At 39.7% G+C, this 18,230-nt stretch overlaps 1 protein-coding gene and 1 pseudogene across 1 annotated transcript; both read right to left on the bottom strand.

The window, feature by feature from the left end:
• Positions 1-1,475: 1,475 nt before the first annotated feature.
• LOC127136377 (extensin-like) lies at positions 1,476-1,880 on the bottom strand. Its single transcript, XM_051062940.1, has one exon. The coding sequence runs from the start codon at positions 1,878-1,880 to the stop codon at positions 1,476-1,478; it is 405 nt and encodes a 134-aa protein (XP_050918897.1).
• A 5,640-nt stretch (positions 1,881-7,520) lies between these two features.
• On the bottom strand, positions 7,521-9,341 carry LOC127136378 (uncharacterized; annotated as a pseudogene).
• Positions 9,342-18,230: the final 8,889 nt, after the last annotated feature.

An 18,230-nucleotide genomic window follows, 5' to 3' on the forward strand; every position in this document is an offset into this window, starting at 1 on the left:
TTGCAATCAACTAGCCTTAGGATATAGAGATATCATAGGTTCATGATGTGAATGAATAAAGAAGGGGAATGAGATAAAGAGGGGGGGGGGGAATGGGTCAATCACAAATTGGTCAAAGGAGGACTTTTACCAAATTAAGATCATTCATTCATTTTGGGAGATGGAATGTTCATTTCATCAATCCCCTAAATCTAATGATCTTAATCTAACAGAGTCAAATCAACCTTGACCAATGTCTAACAACACAAGTCAAACTCAACAAGTCAATTAAAATGGCTCTACACAATTTATTTGGCATTTAAACAATTAAAAACAATTAAAATATGCATTAAATTAAATAATGGTTGGTCAATTTCCTAAAACCTCATCAAAACGCCAAAGAAATGGCCATGAGATTTATCATAGGTCAAACAAGGTCAAAGGACCTTGGAGAAAAAATTTCATAATTTTTGAAGACTTAAAAGTATTTTTAAACAATTAAAAATATTCACAAAATCAATTAAATCATGAAAAATATTAATAATGGTCCAAAAAATAATTTTAATTCAGAAAATAAAAGAGGATTTTTTTTTTTGGTGAAACTCTAATATTTTTTGGATCAATATTAAAATTAATATGAATTAATGAAAATAACACAAATAAAATGAAAATTGGAAAATTAGAAAAAACTTGGACCACTTGATCTCTCTCATTAATTGAGGTGGCAGATCAAGTGGATTCAAATGCGCGTTCCATGATGGAGTTGAGTCAGCGCGCCACACAAGTGGTAATCAAAACCAATGCTCATGATTAAAACAATTTGAATAGATCATGTGGCTCTGGACCATGTCAACTCACCACCGGAGCAAATCTCCGGTCACCTTCTCAAGCTAGCCTCACCGGACTGGTCCACTTATCACCATCACTAAAATAAAAAAGAAGGGCATGATTTTAAAGTAAAAATGACACTGATCACGAATCTGACCTCAATTTATCCTAACTCCAAGTATATTGAGAGATACAAGGAGTTCAAATCTGAGGTGCATGATCTGAGTTGCTTCGATTTGACCTCAAAGTAACTCAATCTTCTTACCTACATTGGTAGGACTTCAAACAACCAAGGAACCAAGAGAATTATGGAGAATTGAGTGAGAATCGAAGAGATGAAAAATTCTGGAAAATACCTTCAATTCAGTGCAGAATTCGATTGATCTTGCTTTGATTCTTACTTGATCTCACTCAGGAAGCTTGCAAAAGTAGATTAGAATCAAACAAAGGCTTTGGATCCCTGGAGTTTTGAATCTCCAAACAGTGAGTCTTTACATCATCCACCTTATAAACCGTAACACCAACAGAAGCGTCCTCAATGGCATTTACCGCAAGATTTCCATGGGGAGGAATAGGATTGTTCTTCACGTTCGGTCCCATGTCCTTAAAAGACAAGATCTTGCTCTCAATCAGTTCACAAACCCTATGCTTTAGAGCGTAACAACCCTCTAGGTCATGCCCGGGGCACCTTCATGGAAAGGACAGTGTGCATTAGGGTTGTACCATGGAGGAAGACGGTCAGGTGGAGGTCCCATAGGTCTGGGAACCACCAACCCCTTTTGCAATAGGGAGGGATACAACTCAGTGTACGACATTGGGATTGGATTGAAGGTCGCCCTCTCCCCTTGCCTTATGTTCTGGTTTTGAGCATTTTGCCTCGGCGCTTGAGCTCTCGGTTGTTGATAAACAGGAGCTGCTGGTGCTTGTTGATAAGTTGGAGGAGCCGCAACACGTTGTTGAACTGGAGCTGGTCGATAAGCTGGAGGCGCTTGATAAGCCTGAGCAGGCTGTTGATTGAATGCAGGCGTCACAGCAGCTACGTATGGTTGCGGGCCGTACTGGACAGGATACATGGGTTGTTGATAGGGAAGCGGTTGTTGAACATACTGCTAAGGTAGATATTGTTGTGGTCTCCTTCTTGGAGGAGCTCTTCCTTGACCAACAATCACAACATTTGTTTCCCCTTCCTTCTTTCTGGGAAAACCTCCAGAGAACTTCTTTTGATTGGCATTTGAAGTTCCAGCTACAACCGCCAGTTTGCCATTCCTTACACCATATTCTACGCGAGCTCCTATAGCAACAAGCTCGGAGAATCCCAAAGAAGCACTTCCAACCATCTTCTCGTAGAATTGGGGTTGGACAGTGTCGATAAACAGTTCAGCCAATTCTTTCTCAGCAAGAGGTGGTTCAACCTGAGAAGCTAGTTCCCTCCATCTTTGAGCATACTCTTTGAAGGACTCCTTGTCATGTTGGAACATGCTCTGCAATTGTATTGTGTCAGGCGCCATGTCCATGTTGTATTTGTAATGTTTTATGAACGCATCTGACAGGTCTTGGAAACACCTCTTGATCCTATTCTGGTCCAGACTCAAATACCACTTGGAAGGAGCTCCACTCAAGCTGTCTTGAAAGCAGTGGATCATCAACTTGTCGTCCTCCACGTGTGCAGTCATTTTTCGATAATACATGATGAGATGGCTTTTTGGACAAGTATGCCCCTTGTATTTGTCGAAGTCCGGAGTTTTGAATTTTGTTGGAATCACCAACCCGGATACAAGGCACATTTCTTTGGCAGCAGATCCAAAGACGTGGTCTCCTTCTAAATCTCAGAATTTCTTCTCAAGGAGATGCATGTTCTCCTTTACCTCCCTGAAGTCGTCAAACCTTACTTCGTCACCAGCAACGGTTGAGTCGACAGTCTGATACATGTGGTTTTGATCTTCATAATGAGGAATATGCCTAGCATAGGCAGCTGGTGGAACCACAGTATGGATGACTGGACGTGTGTCAGTGTAAACCGGTAATGGCACGGCTTGTTGGACATATTTCCCCATGTCGTGCACTACCTCCGCTCGGGGGACGAAGTAATAGGGTAGCCCATATGGAGGAAGGGTTAAGGGTAACGTCCTCTGAGGTGGGACTTCTACTGCTGGGCTCGTGGTCTCTGAAATCACAGTCGCTTGTGGAATCTCAAACCTGAAGGTTAAAGCTTGCAGCATCTCTCGCATCTGGGACATGCCTCCCTTGATTTCATCTAGTTTAGCTCTAACTCGGGCGCTCTCTTGTTCTTGTTCATCCATTCTCTGTCTTGCTCTGGTGCGAGTATTATACTGGTGTTGAAAATTCAGCGTGAAACTGGAGGAAGAAAGGCGGAGTGAGACTCTCTTTTTTTGAAAATGTATGAATGCATGTATGGATGCATTTTGTTTGCAAAACTCTTGGTTCAAACTAAGAGTTTTGCTTTTTATGCGTATGCAATGAATGGATGAATGCAATGAATGGATGGATGCAATGTTTTTTTTTTTGTTTTTTGGGTACAGGTTCAAAGGTCCGAGGTATGGATAAATTTGATTGCTTTCCAAAACGGGGTTCTCATCGGGTATGATCTAGGGCTTTGTTACAAAGGATCCCCAGAGTCATTGATTCACAAGAATGTTTGACGCTTACGAGAAATACTTTCTGGTCGTCAACTCCATCAAGGGAATCTATTCTGGGTGAGGTTCTCGTACCGACTCTTACGAAGTATTCACCTCGGGAGTCCGCACTACGCAACCATCGACTTGGTTCTAGACAGGGTACTCAGAGTCATGGATTCAAAAGAATGTTTAACGCTTACGGAAAATACTTTCCGGTCGTCAACTCCATCTAGAGAATCTATTCTGAGCGAGGTTCTCGTATCGATTCTTACGAAGTATTCACCTCGGGAATCCATACTACGCAACCATCATTTCTAGTTGGCCAAAGGTTCAATGTTCTAAAAGGTTCTTAGAGTCATGGACCCCTTTGAAACATTGAAGCTTACAAGGTATACACCTCGGGCGACAATATTTGCAAAAGGATCTACTCTAAGTGAGGTTCTCGTACCGACTCTTACGAAGTATTCACCTCGGGAGTCTGTACTACTCAACCATCGTCCTATCTTATGTTTTTTCACTCTAGACTCGGGTGTATAGTCTTTCCCACATGGTTTGCAATCAAATACCCATATACCAACAATCACAATAGAACCAATATACAACAAATATAACAATATAACAATAAAGATGATAAAAACAATAAAGAAAAGCCACACAATTAAACAAACAAAGGCATACAAACATCCTAACTAGGCTTGACTCACTTAGCGAAATCAGAGTATCCCCAGCAGAGTCGCCATCTGTCGTACCTCGGGAAAATGAGAGACATGACTTAAGCGAAGCGCGATCGCACGCTCGTAATGATGGACTGAACAGAGTCGCCACCGAACTTTATTTATTCCTAAAAAGGAAAGGGGAAATATCGATAAAACCCAAGAAAGAAACGACAATGATTATGGTCGTCGCAACCAAATTAGGGTTCGGGAGTCGATTATGCGAGGGGAAGGTATTAGCACCCCTCACGTCCGTTGTACTCAACGGGAACCATTAGGTCAGTTGTGTGCATTAATGTTAGTTTGAAATGTTATGCTTTTCAAGTTATTAAGTGGGAAAGAAAGAATAGAAGAGAGGAGAATATTTTTGGATTTTTGACGAAGGACTAAACCTAAGTTTTTTATTAGTGGGCCTGACAAGATTTACAAATCCTGCTCCTACGTATCTCAACAGAGAAATCAAGGCTTACGTAGTTCTGGGTAGAAAAATGTTTGTTTGTTGGTCGATTTTAGCGAAAGCTACTTTGTGTCAAATCGACGAAAACATTGTTGGACTACCCAAAACAGGTGGAAAAACATTGCCTTGCATTGTTTTGAAACAAAGTATCTTTCGTTTGAGAAAAGGTTTAAGGGTCAATCGCACGGTGGCGAGAAGAAAGAAATTGATTGGTTTGATGTGTTTTGAATAATGGCGAGAACTTGGATGAGCGAGATATCCATCTCGAATCCTAGCCTCAGGAGTGCGTGGTATCCACCACGTTCCATTTCCATCTTATTTGAAAAAAGTGTTTAATAAGGATTAGGTGTTTTAAATTTGATTGAGAAATGGTTTAAAGAAACCGCATTGACAATTTTAAACGATGGCGAGAGCTAAGATAGGTGAGGCATCCGCCTCGAATCTTAATCTCAGGAGTGCGTGGTATCCACCATGTTCCATTTCCATCTTTATTGAAAGGTGCTTAGATAGGAATTAAGTATTTTGAGTTTTGATTATGAAAAATGGCTTGACACTAGATCAAGCATTTGATGAGCGATCGAGAAAGATTTGAATGAGTGTTTGAGAGAAAACAAATTGGATAAATTTGGATGATGGCGAGAACTAGGATGAGCGAGACATCCGTCTCGAATCCTAGTCTCATGAGTGCGCGGTATACACCACGTCCCATTTCCATCTTTATTGAAAAGGTCTTGAATATGAATTAATATTTTTGAGTTTTTGATATGAAAAATGGCGTGACGTTGGATCTAGCGTTTGATGAAAGTTTGAAAGAAATGGAATGGATTGGGAGGGAGAAATGGATTGATTTGTTTATTGATAAAACACTCGACGTTGGATCGAGTCTTATTTTTTATCTTTTGGAAATGGTTGATTTTATTCTTGTGTTAGTAGCTAACTAAACAGTCAAGCGAATAAGGAAATGAAAAGCAGTAAAATTATTACACATCGGGGGAGTGGGGTACATTTTGTCAAATGGGGATTCAAAGTACTGGAATAATTAAATCGGGCCCAAACAACAAATAATGCAATGTATGAGTGTAAGTGCAAGAGAACTGTCTCATTGTAAGAAGGCCCAAGAGTAAGCCATGTGAAGAAAATAAATAACACAACAAGTTATATTTACAAAACACTCAAAAATTAAGTTGAAAGAAACAACATCGGGACGTGCACGGATAAAAATCGGGATGCGAGGATGCGAATCAAAGTCGCATAACGCAATGACGTGCAAGACAGATGGAAATCGAAAAGCAAATAAGAAATCTAGATAATGTGCTCAAAGCCAGTTTGCACATATTGACAATAATTGAAATGTCATATGTGATTAATCAAAATGCGGCGAAATACTATCGATGTATCGATAAAAATAATCATAGATAAACAACATGGAAATTGTTAAATCCATAAATTAAAATCGATATTTAACAATTAAAATAAATAAAAAGGGGTAATAAACATTAGGAATAATGAGGGGATTAAAAAGAAATGTGAAATAGAAATTAAAAAAATGCTGTAAAATTGAAATATGGTACACACGGGTATTGAACCCGGGAACAAAGGCTTGCCAAAGCATCCCTTTACCAACTCAGCCAGACAAACATCCTTGTCATATAATCTCAAGCACTAACTGATATCATAAAAAAAACGGACCAAGCCTTTTAAATAAAATGCAAAGTTGAAAAAACAGGAGCAGAACAAGTTCATCTTTAACGCACATAGATTCTGTTTCTTTCCATTTTGAACATCAAAATTTTAACAGAAAGTTAACATCACAAACAAACAGGCAGCGGTATTGCTAAATCAAACATGGAGTTCAAGTCGGAACAACAACCATGGTTCCCTCAGAAGGATGCAAAGCATAATCGAAACATAGAAATAAAGCTCGGAAAGGAAGCTAACCGGTTGCGGCGAGCTCGACCGACGAATGCAGGTAAACGCTTCTCGTTCGCTATCAAGAAAGATTTAAAGGAACTTCGGTGGAATTTCAATTAGGAGCGCCGCTTCAGAGAACAGGATAGGGCTTTTCTTTCTCTTCTTTATGGTTTCCTCTGTTGTTGGGATTTTTGCCGTTTCGCCGTTGAAGGAGTTCCTTAGGGACTTGCTGTTTGAACAGTAGCCGCTAATGTTCTGTAGAAAATTAGGGTTGTTGTGAATAGTAATCCCTCTTTTATATATGACCCATCTCTTTCCTCTGTTGTGTTTCCTGCTGTGTAGTGGAGAGGTTTTTTTGTACAGAGGATGTCTGGGGAATTTTGTCCTTATTCCACTTGTGGTCCCTCTTCCTCAATTCTCTCCATTTCCACTTCACTGTTGGTAAGAAACAATTCACCACTGTAACTCACTTAATTGAAAAATTTGTTTTGGAGTTAACTGATTTTTTGTGTTTGTGTCGCAGTGGCTTCGACGTGGATCGTGTAACAGTTTGATAAGATTCAACGAATGGACTAAAATGCAATGCAATGCTTGTTTTCCCTGTGGAATATTGACCGAGAAGCATGACCATTAGCTTAGCATCAAAATTACTGTTGGTCAATAAGGGAGATACAAAATCATTGAATCGATCAGTAGCCTCCAACGGTTTTAGCCGCTCCACATACAACTTCTTCAAGCCATCAATTATTGATGTCACTGCATTGAGGGGTAACTTCTTCGCAGGTTTTGAAGCAACCGGTGGAAAGGGCTGAAGTCGCAATATTGCAAATGCCAAAAGGAAAATAATTGCAGACGTCAGATTGATGGCTGCAGAATAACCAATATCGGCCACAGTTGCCATTTTTCTCTCCCTTTGAAGCACCCTTTAACGGTTTGTTTCTTGCAGGAGAAATTCACGGTGATGAACTGGAATGCTATGGACTATGCTCATGTCAATCAGCGTATTCTTTCCACATACAAGGTACTTATAGGTTGCCTCGCTCGGGTCTTCTAGAAATCGTTTAACTGAATTTGAATCAATTGAACGAAATATCCGAATTTGCCATGGTTCAGGATCCTCGTCATTTAAAGCAGCAAATACTGCACTCAAGAAAGAGTGAGATCCACTTTCTTCTTCTGGAAAGAGAAGCTGCATTATGGCTTCTTTATGAAACTCATTTCCACTTGCAATATTGCTGACTGCGTACATCCCCTGTATAATGATTTCAACTCTTGAGGATTTTTTTTTTTCAATTGCCTTCCAACAGCATCCAGTGTGATACCATTTTCAGCAAAAGCAAATTCAACACAATCCCTACATCCATCAACAAAATTGCGAACAAGGGCCAAAGCTTGGTGTTGAACAGAAGGCTCGGGATCACAGATAAGGCTAGCTACTGAAGAAGCAGTAAACTCCATAAAAATTGCTTCCTTGCACATCTTATCAGCGAGAAATATCATGTTCCACAAGGACCACACATCATTCAACCTTAAAGACGAATCCGTAGACTTTGTCAAATGGACAAGCTCTTTAATGCCACCGCATTGTATGAATGTTAACTTATTTGGTGTAAAGTCCACTACTATGTTGCTAATAGCACCAAGGGCTGCAACCTGGACAGAAGTGCAAAGATCAGAGAGAAGTCGTACTAATGGAATGATAATCCTTTCATTCATGAAATAACCTGCACTCAAATTCTTGATTGAGCGTGAGACAGTTTTTTAAGCAAATGCAAGATGCAGTCCGCACATTGGCTTCATCATGGGTTAAGGCATTAATTAGTAGATTTAAGACCTGCAATGACATAAACCTCGCCCTGCAGCATTCTAGTTTTTAGCAAAGATCGGCCAGTGCTAGAAATATCACTTCAAGACGTTTGGGATGTAAATCACAATTTTGCAAGTGATTGTAGAATTTGTCTATAGCATTTGCTTCAAATGCTAACTTCTGCATATCTTCCTTTCCAGCAACTAAACTCGAAAAAGCAAAGGAAACCTCTTCTCCAACTTGACCAGAATCATCAAGGAGCTCAAGCAAAAAATATATATCAATTTGGTTTTGATTGCTATGTCTTGCAGAACGCGCAACGAAGAATTCTTTATACAGATTAGGCACAAGCAGGCCAGCAACCTTGTCCGAGAGTGTCGATCCTTGGTTAATTCAATTACAGAACGCAACACTCTTCCATTTTGAAGTTCCGCAAACTTAGCGACAGCTCCTGGATTCTTTTTAAGAATTGTAGCTATGGACTCTAAACTAGCATCTCGCTGGCTTATTGAACCATCAAGACCGCTAATAAGTTTCTCTAAAGAACCCGCATCAGATAATATATTTTGTTCATCCCTTGTCTGACAAGAATGAATAACAATACCTGCACCAAGTCCAGTAAGATTTTCATTCTCACTTCTCAATAGTGAAAGAAGAAAATCCATGTTTTCTTCCTCAAGCTTCAGATCAAGCTTCATATCTTCTTGCATGATTCTATGACTCTGATCATTACAAGAAGAACTCGTATCAATCTGTTTCTCTCCACCTGAAGCTGGCTTTGAAACAGGAGCAATATGATTTTGATCCTCATTTGAAATCTCACAACATTGTGATGGAATGCCTGTATTTTTATCTGTTGTTTTTGTCGAAGTGATTTCATTGAACACCTTGGTTGCAAACATATATAAACCAAACACAAAAACTACCAAGCCGCTTGCACTTCCTTTTGCAACTCTCTTTCGTATAACATTTGGCGGTTTGGTGCGGTATACGGTTACCGGCGGTAGCATGGATGAAGCACTTTGGCATTCATGGACTTATGTTAGAACTCACTTTGAGTCTTCTTCCTCCCCCAATAGGTGCATCTACAGCCCTTGACTGCATAAGGGCTGTCAAATGATCAATCTCAGACCTGGTGAAAGTCTTCTGCTTTAACAGTTTCTCAAGTTCAATTAATCCACCTTGATCTGAGTCAGAACAATTAATTTGAACATTACTTTCACCAACTGCTCCTTGCTGATTTCCAGGAGATTCATTAGCAACTTGTCTAGCTTCTTCTTGAAGACTGTCCTGTCAGTAACTTCAGTAATATGTCCACTCCTCCAGGTTGAATTGTTGAGTTCCAGAATCCCTCAGCACTGCTGGAGAGATTTTTCAATGTTCCTGTCAATAAACTTTCAACTACATTTTCCGTTTTCAGGCCAATTCGCAACTGCTCCCAAAGCACGGCTACTACTCCTTCAGTTGAAAATATTTTGGAACCAACGTAACCTTTTTCACCACCTTGAGAGACAGCATATATAGTCTTTGCAGCGACAATTCCCGTTTTTCCTTCCATAAGCCATCACAATAATTACAAGCTCATCACCTTTGTTTCTGTTTGAAGTTATTACAACCAGATTCTCCTTTACGATCTTGCTCTCCTGTACCATGAGCATGGCATCCATCAAGTATACTAGACTTATCATTTTGTTTCTGTAACTGGCCAGAGAGGGTAGTAACATCGGGAATTTTGGAAGCACCAAGAGTCATACTGAGCTCATTTGTTGTAGGTACTACAACTGGAACAGTAGACAAACTACATGGCATCCCACTGTCTGAGTTTTTCTTCTACAGAAGCCCGAGCATCATTGTCGGATGATTTATTCAAGTCCTTTTCTTTTTCTAAAGCAACTATCTTAGAATTATCAAAATGATTTACATCAACAAAGCTATGACTAGTGTCAGCTGTGTCACTTCCAGAGGAACTTCCAACTTCTTTTCTGATAGAATTGCGTGCAGGGGTGGGTATGCTAGAGATTCCATATTGAACAGAAGGAGTAGTTCCAACTCGGCCAATTGACATCTGAGGCAAAGCAGGAAGTGTTCCAAACGGATTTGTAATGAGTGTTGCTTGTGCAACCACATAATTCTGGGGAACAACCTGAAGTCCAAAATTATTCTGACCAAACATGCTTGGAGTCCCACCGAAGCTACTTGCACCAGCAGGTTGCGTCTGGCCAAAGTTACTAAAGGAAAAGGCATCACTTGACTGAGCAGGTTGCGCAAATTGGAATGGTGTTGACATTGACGACGCTGTTTGACCAAAACCTGTCATAGCATTGGACGTGAGTGGTGCGCTGTTGACGTTGAAGAGCCAAAAGCCGATGAACTGAAAGCAGGAGCTGAAGTTCCAAATCCAGAAGAAAATGTTGAAGTCTTTGGTGCAAATGGGTTAGAATTAGGTGTTGTGCTAGAGAAAGGATTGGCTGATGATTGACCAAATACAGGTGATGGAGAAAAGGCATTTGTTTGTGTCGTAGATGAATTAAAGCCTGCCATACCAGTTGGTTGTGGTGCAGAGGCAAGTGGTCCTCCTTTATCTCCCAATTGATAGTCCTCTCATCTTAGCTCCTTTGCAACCAGTTCATATTCCTTTCTGATTTTGGAGATGGGTTGGATTTTGTCTAAATGCTAATTTTTGTAAATTATGTATGTTTTTTTTGGATAATCTTATGATTTGCAATGATTGAAAATTGGTGTTTCTTGTAGCAAGACAAAGATCTCTCTTTGCATCTTAGAAACTTCAAGTATTCATGTGATGAGATGCTTTTTGATTATAAGTTATTCATATGCCATGTACATGGATGATTATGATTGAATGACGGAACGAAGGAATCAAACTATGAATGAGTATGTGGAAATTCTTGAATATGAATGGAATTTTTTTTCAATGTGAATGAAGAAAATATGAAGGTAAATTTGGAATGTGAAAAACGTAAAAAAATATGAAATAGTAAACATGAACATGAATGAATGATATGAAGCTGAATGAAGAAAGAATGCAAACGAGTGATTGATGGGGAAAAATTTTCAGGGCCAAAATCAGGGTATGACAGTTGCCCCTATTTAAACATCCTCCACCAGAGGAAAATGAAACAGCATTTTTTCATCGGGTCGCATTGGGGGATGGTTAAATACCATGGAGACCCAGATTTTGAACCTGAAAAATGAAAATGATATGATATGATATGCATGGATGCAGGACTCTTTATTTTTTTGAATTTATCTGTTAGGGATACAGTGAATCCTTAACAGGAGATGCTACTGGACAAACTGATCTGTGGGGAATGTTGATGGTCCACAGGGAGACAGACAAATGGTAAAAACCAATTCGCTGGGGATAACAATCTTGCTGAAGAATCAGACACTCAATAAGGAGTACTCAAAGTAAAAGTTGACAAACGACACTTAGAATACACGATATTTCGCCAGTAAGTTCACGCATGACTCACTAAACTTGAACATTTTGAGAAATTTTCCACAACAAGTTCATACATGACTTGACGACACTGGAATAATCAAAGAGAAAGATTCTTCAAAACAGGTTCAGACATGACCTGGTAATACTGGAATAAAGGCTCAACAGCAACGGGTTCATACATGACCTGACAATGCTGGGGAATACCAAGAACGGTTCTGACAGTAAGTTCAAACATGACTTGACAAACTCAGAAAAATTCAAAAAGAGTATATCAACAGGTTCATACATGACCTGATGACCAACTTGAACATCTTGAGAAAATTTCCACAACAAGTTCATACATGACTTGACAACATTGGAACAAAAGCTTCAGCAACAGGTTCATACATGACCTGACAACACTGGAATAATCAAAGAAAAAGATTCTTCAAAATAGGTTCAGACATGACCTGGTAATACTGGAATAAAGGCTCAACAGCAACGGGTTCATACATGACCTAACAATGCTGAGAAATACCAAGAAGTTCTGACAGCAAGTTCAAACATGACTTGACAAACTCAGAAAAATTCAAAAAGAGTATATCAACAGGTTCATACATGACCTGATGACAAACTTGAATACTTTGAGAAAATTTCCACAACAAGTTCATACATGACTTGACGACACTGGAACAATCAAAGAGAAAGATTCTTCCAAAACAGTTTCAGACATGACCTGGTAATATTGGAATAAAGGCTCAACAGCAACGGGTTCATACATGACCTGACAATGCTGGAACATTCGAAGAATTTTCAACAACAGGTTCATACATTACCTGACAACACTGAAATAATCAAAGAACTTTCAACAATAGGTTCATACATGACCTGACAACACTTGACTATTCAAAGAATTTCAATTAACAGGTTCATACATGACCTGACATCGCTTGGGAAAAATCCAAGGGGGTTTTATCAATAGGTTCATACATGACCTGAGAATATTGGAAAACATACAAAACAAGTTTCAACAATAGGTTCATACATGACCTGACACTTTAGAATTCATCTGATAGTTCTGGAGATTTCTCACAAGAAATTTATCCAATCACAGATTTTGGAGATTCCTAACAGGGAGTTTATGCAAAACAGGAGTCTTCTTATAAGTAGATCATCCACACAAAAGACTACGATGATTCTTTACAGAGAAAATCAAACAAAACCTCCGAGTGTAACACCTCAAATTTGCACCTATCATTGTACATACATTTTCATATTAGGTCATAGCATAACATGGTCCACTGCATAGCATTGCATTGTCCCATTTGCCTCAAGTGCAAGCCAATCAAGAAATTAGGTCAAACTGGTCAGGAGATTAGTCAGTCAAGCAAGCAAGCACAATTCTCCAGGAGCCAAGGCCCTAGGGTTGGTCCAACATGTTCACATGACTTGGGGATCCATTTGAAGCGTTTTGGTCAAGGATTGGATGTTCAGAAGTCATCAGTCAGTGCACAATCAGTCAGAAACCCTAAAAGTCAACTGTTGGTCAACTGTTCATTTAATCAGTGATTTGATGATGGAAATTGGTTTGAGAGGTCTCATTCATGTCCAAATAGTCCTCATATATCATGTCAAACACCATCATGGAAGAATTTGAAGCCAGATCAGAAATTTCCAGAAATGGAAACTGGACCTGTAACTGAAACTTACCAAAAATGGAAGGTCTTGATCCTCAAACCTACATCATGATACAAGCTTCAAATGAATTTTTGCCCAACATGAAAGTTGAAGATCTTGTTCTCCCATTTCCAAAAAGTCCAAGAACTCTCAATTCCCATGTGTGGTTGGCAAGTTATGATCGAATCGATTTCAGAAATTCTTGAACTTCAAAAGGCCATATCTCTCAAACCATTTGGCCAATTTGGGTGGGGTTTTTTCCTACAAGTCACATTTGATCCCCTCTTTCCAAAAATATAGACATCATGTACCAAAACCTTGCCAATCAAAATGGCATTTTTTGACTTGTTTCATTAAAATTCAAGTTTGACCAATGGTTGACTTTTTAAAATAATCATTTCTAACCAATTCTACCAATCAAACATGTTCTGAAAATGCATTTAAAACTTGTTGCAAGCCCATTCTTGTGCAGTACATGAAGCCATGCCTAACTTGCTTGGAAATGGGAAGAAAAGTACACTTTTAACCACTCTACTCCATGCTTTCATGAACCATGCCTTGTACCACAAAACAGCAGAGGTATGGATGATTTTCTGTCATTTGGAAACCACTAGAGGCAGCCACAAACCAGACAAACCTTGGTTCTCTCATTTGCTCAAAAACTCATTCTTAGCATTTTTTCCAAAAAAACAGTCAAAAACTTCTAAAAGAAAAAACCCTGCCTTGCTTGATACAATATCAAAACAACATTTTCTGTCATTTTGAAACCACAAGAAGCAGTCAGCAAAACACATCAAACCAACAGAACCTTACTCATTCAAAAAACACATCTTGGCCATTGTTCAAAATCTGTCCAAAACTTCCAAATAACCTAACCTTGCCTTTGTTGTTTCATCATCAAAACAACATCTTGAGCTCATTCCAACATGATTTCTCCATCTGTAGAAGCTTCTTGCAGCACTGTTTTTGCAGAGCATACAGCCATGGCAGAGTTTGTTTAAGGTCTTTCCAAGCTATCTCAAGCCAGGCCAACTTCACACTCATCATTTGAAGGCCTAAGGTGCATCTGTTTCAGGCCAAAGACACCAAACAACATCAGAAACACGACTGTCCTTCCATTTTGGTAAAAATTCGATCTCCCTATTTTGTGAAATAGATGCATGCTTTAGGTAGGTCTCTTAATGCTGAGCTTCATGATAGTTTTGTTTTTGAAAATGGTTGAGTAATGGTTGAGTAATGTTGAAATGAATATTGATGATCCAAACTTGTTTTGCTTATTCCTTCTTGCTTAGCTCGATTTAAGGAAAATGGATGTTGGAATATTGTTGTGCTTGGTTTGTTGATGAGAATGATGTGCTTGATTCAATTTTCTGGGCGTTTTTGAAAATCACGATTTGAAGGTGATGATGAAGCTTGCTGTAGCATTTTACAAACCCTAATTTTTCCAGATTTCCTCTTCACTCACGCACTGCATGGCCCAGTTCAGCTTCAACCAATAAAAACATTTCCCTGGCCGTGCCTAAACGACCGCGTTTAGATAAGTGGCGCAAATAATTACAAAAATGCCACAGCGTGCCCCCATGTCCCATTAAATCATGTTATTTTTCCATTTTTTATTTCATTTGATCACCAATCTTGTAAAATCCATAACTTGTTCATTTTTAATCCAAATTTAATGGGGTTTTTTGTGTTGTGTTCATCATGATCTCTACTTTTTTATCATAATTTTTCCAGAATTTTGTGATCAATGGATTTTAATTTGTATGAGGGTTTGTGACATGTATGCACATTTTGTACACTTTGCCAAAACATTTGTGAAATGGTGATGCTTTATCCAATGGCTCCCAATTTTTTGTGCTTAAACTAGACACACTCATGGTGATTTTGGTGTAGAGTTTGTGAATTTATCTTATGTGGTTTGAGAGTTATGAATTTTTGAATTAGGGTGTGACAATTTGTGTCACACCATTGATGTCCAACTTGATGATTTTTGATACCATGCTTCTTGACCTCCAATTGATCTGATTTTTTGCATGAACCTACTCTTGTATGTCTAGTTTACATGTGAATTTTCTTGGAATTATTTGTGGCATTTCCTAATTGTTTGAGATTTTCTCCCCTGTCTAGTCAAGTGTTGACTTTGTGTGACACATGTTCCCATTTCATTTGTGAAATTCTCATACTTTATTGGATGGACATGAAATTTTACATGAGATAACTAGACATCCTCATCTTTGCCATGGTTTTAGTCCCATTCATTTATCATACACCATCCCTGATTTATGATTTTTCTAAGTTGATGCATGTTTGGTTGACTTCCTTAAGCATGTTCAAAATTGCTTTGACTTTCTGATTTTCCTTGACTGCCTTCCACTTGTCCAAATGAGATGAAATTTGACATGCTTACCATGCTGTGGGTTGTGATTGATCATGATTTATTTGGTGATTTTTGGAAATGTTTGAGATTGGTTTTGATGCAAGTCTTGCTGTTGACTTCTATGAGCTTCTAAATGCCATGTTTTGACCTAATTTGCTCATGAAATGATGATGATGATTGATATGAATGTGAACCCAATTGGTTTTGTTTCTTGAATGTTTGAACATGATTTTGGATACTTGCCCTTTGCTGTTTTGACTTTCTCATTCATTTTTGACCCTAGGCTTGCCCTAGTGGTCCTGTTACTCACTTTTGAGCTTGTGTTTTCAGGTTGACCAACAAATGACCAATGAGACCAATTCTTTTTGATTGAGCTTGTTTAGATATCATTGTCTAACTTGTTTGTTTTGTAGGTGGCTTGTCTCCCATGCCTTAAGCCTTGTGCCTGGCACATTCACTTGCTTGTGTTGACTGGTTGACATCTGTTTCACTTTGATTTAACTTTGATTTGTATACTGATCTGTTTGACCATTTCAGGTACCTTTAGTTGCTTAGTTCTTTGAACTTGCTTGGCTTTGCTTGTATAAGCAATTTGCATTGAGGTACGCTTCTAACTTCATGTAGTCTGGAAGACCTGGCCTGTTACTTGGCCAGGCAACTGTCTGAAGTCCTCCTTAAGAGGCAATGTTTGTGTATGTTTAATTTTGTCCTTGCATAGAGTCAAAGTCCTCCTAAGTGAAGAGGCAATTGGCAGAACCCAAGGGATATGCAACCTATCCCCTGCTATTCAGTGTGTCTTCTGTTTTGCTCACACCACTGTGTTGATGCATTACAGATAAAAACCCAAGATCTTGTGCAATTGCACAGTTGAGTCAGTTTCAAATGTGTAGAAGGGTTCCCACTTTCTGAACCCACACATTCTTGTCTTAAGCTCTCCCAGGCCAGGGATAAGAGCTGTGAAGTCTTATCTTCACTCACCTTTCATCTGCTTCACCTTAGCCCCTCAATGGCAAGGTTAAGAGCATATCCACCCAGTTCCAGAGGTTTGTTTGTTGAGGTTGATATGACCCCTCGACTAAAACCTAACCCTTGTTTGAGCCACTTGATTGTGTATAGTGTGTGCTATCTGTGCTTTTAGGATTGTTTGACTTGCTTCCTGTGTAAGTTAGGATTGTTTGACTTGCTTCCTGTGCAAGTTAGGATTGTTTGACTTGCTTCCTGCGCAAGTTAGGTTTAGTTTAGACTTGCTTCCTGTGCAAGTAGGTTTTGCTTGGCTTGCTTCCTGTGCAAGTTAAGTGTGTGTGTGGCTTGCTTCCTGTGCAAGTCATGACTAGGATAGGCTGGCTCCCTGTGCAAGTTAGCTAGAAACCTTAACTTAGGGATGATTTTGCATGATAACATCTAGGCTCGAGTCGTAGTCTCCCTAGTGTTGTGTCTCCCTCTGTTATCTGGTTAGGCTAGTCCTTTGTCCCTGCGTAGGGGAACTACATCGCCCTGATCTTCATACCAGATGAAGTATGTAGGCAGGAGATTGAGCTGATCTCTCCGGGCGCCCTTTTTCTTTTTTGTGTGTGTTGTCTGACAGTTGCTAGGCTCGAGTGCCTGACTCCTTAGCAATTTGTTGTCTGTCTGTTTGAGTGTGTGCTTGACAGTTATAGGCTCGAGTCCCCGACTCCCTATTAACTTGTTGCGTTATTGTGTGCTTGGAAGCTGATGTAAGTCCATCGAGTGGCAGTTAGGTTCCAGTGTGCGTGTGTTTGGTTCGGATGCTGATATAAGTCCAGTGATTGGCATTCAGGCTCCCCGTTTGCCTTTGCCTGTGTTTGTTTGTGTGCGTGTCAGCCGAGCTACGAATGCTCTGATTCTTCTCTCGTCCGAGAAGATACGTATGCATAGGATGCGATATCCTAGTGAGCATGTGTCGTTTCCCCAGTCCGAACTACTTCGACTCTGATGTCTATGCCTGATAGACTAAGTAGGCCCAGGATGCGATATCCTGCCGAGTCAGTTTCAGTCTGTTTTCTTGTGTCTCTTTCAGCCAGTGTGTGTGAGTTTGAGCAGTGTTTTAGCAACCATTTTCCTTTCTATTGTGCGTGGATCCCGTAGAGTACTACGGATGCGTAGGGGTGCTAATACCTTCCCTTCGCATAACCGACTCCCGAACCCATTCTCTTTGGTCGCGAGACCATGTTCTTTTCCAGGTTTACTCTGAGCGTTTCCTTTCCCTCTTTTGGGATAAATAACGCACGGTGGCGGCTCTGTTGTTTCTTCTTTTCCCGCCGGTTTTTCGCGTGATGCGACAGCTGGCGACTCTGCTGGGGAATATAGAGAAGTTGACCTATGCTGGTCCATCTTCCCTGAGCGAGTCTCTCCTAGCGCTCTCTAGGTTAGGGTTTTGGTTGC

The sequence above is a fragment of the Lathyrus oleraceus genome, chromosome 4 (assembly GCF_024323335.1).
Source record: "Lathyrus oleraceus cultivar Zhongwan6 chromosome 4, CAAS_Psat_ZW6_1.0, whole genome shotgun sequence".
NCBI lineage: Eukaryota > Viridiplantae > Streptophyta > Magnoliopsida > Fabales > Fabaceae > Lathyrus > Lathyrus oleraceus.

What these genes read in the sequence shown, in the direction of transcription:
- LOC127136377 (XM_051062940.1), bottom strand. Translation starts at nt 1,880, where the DNA reads ATGTATCCTGTCCAGTACGGCCCGCAACCATACGTAGCTGCTGTGACG.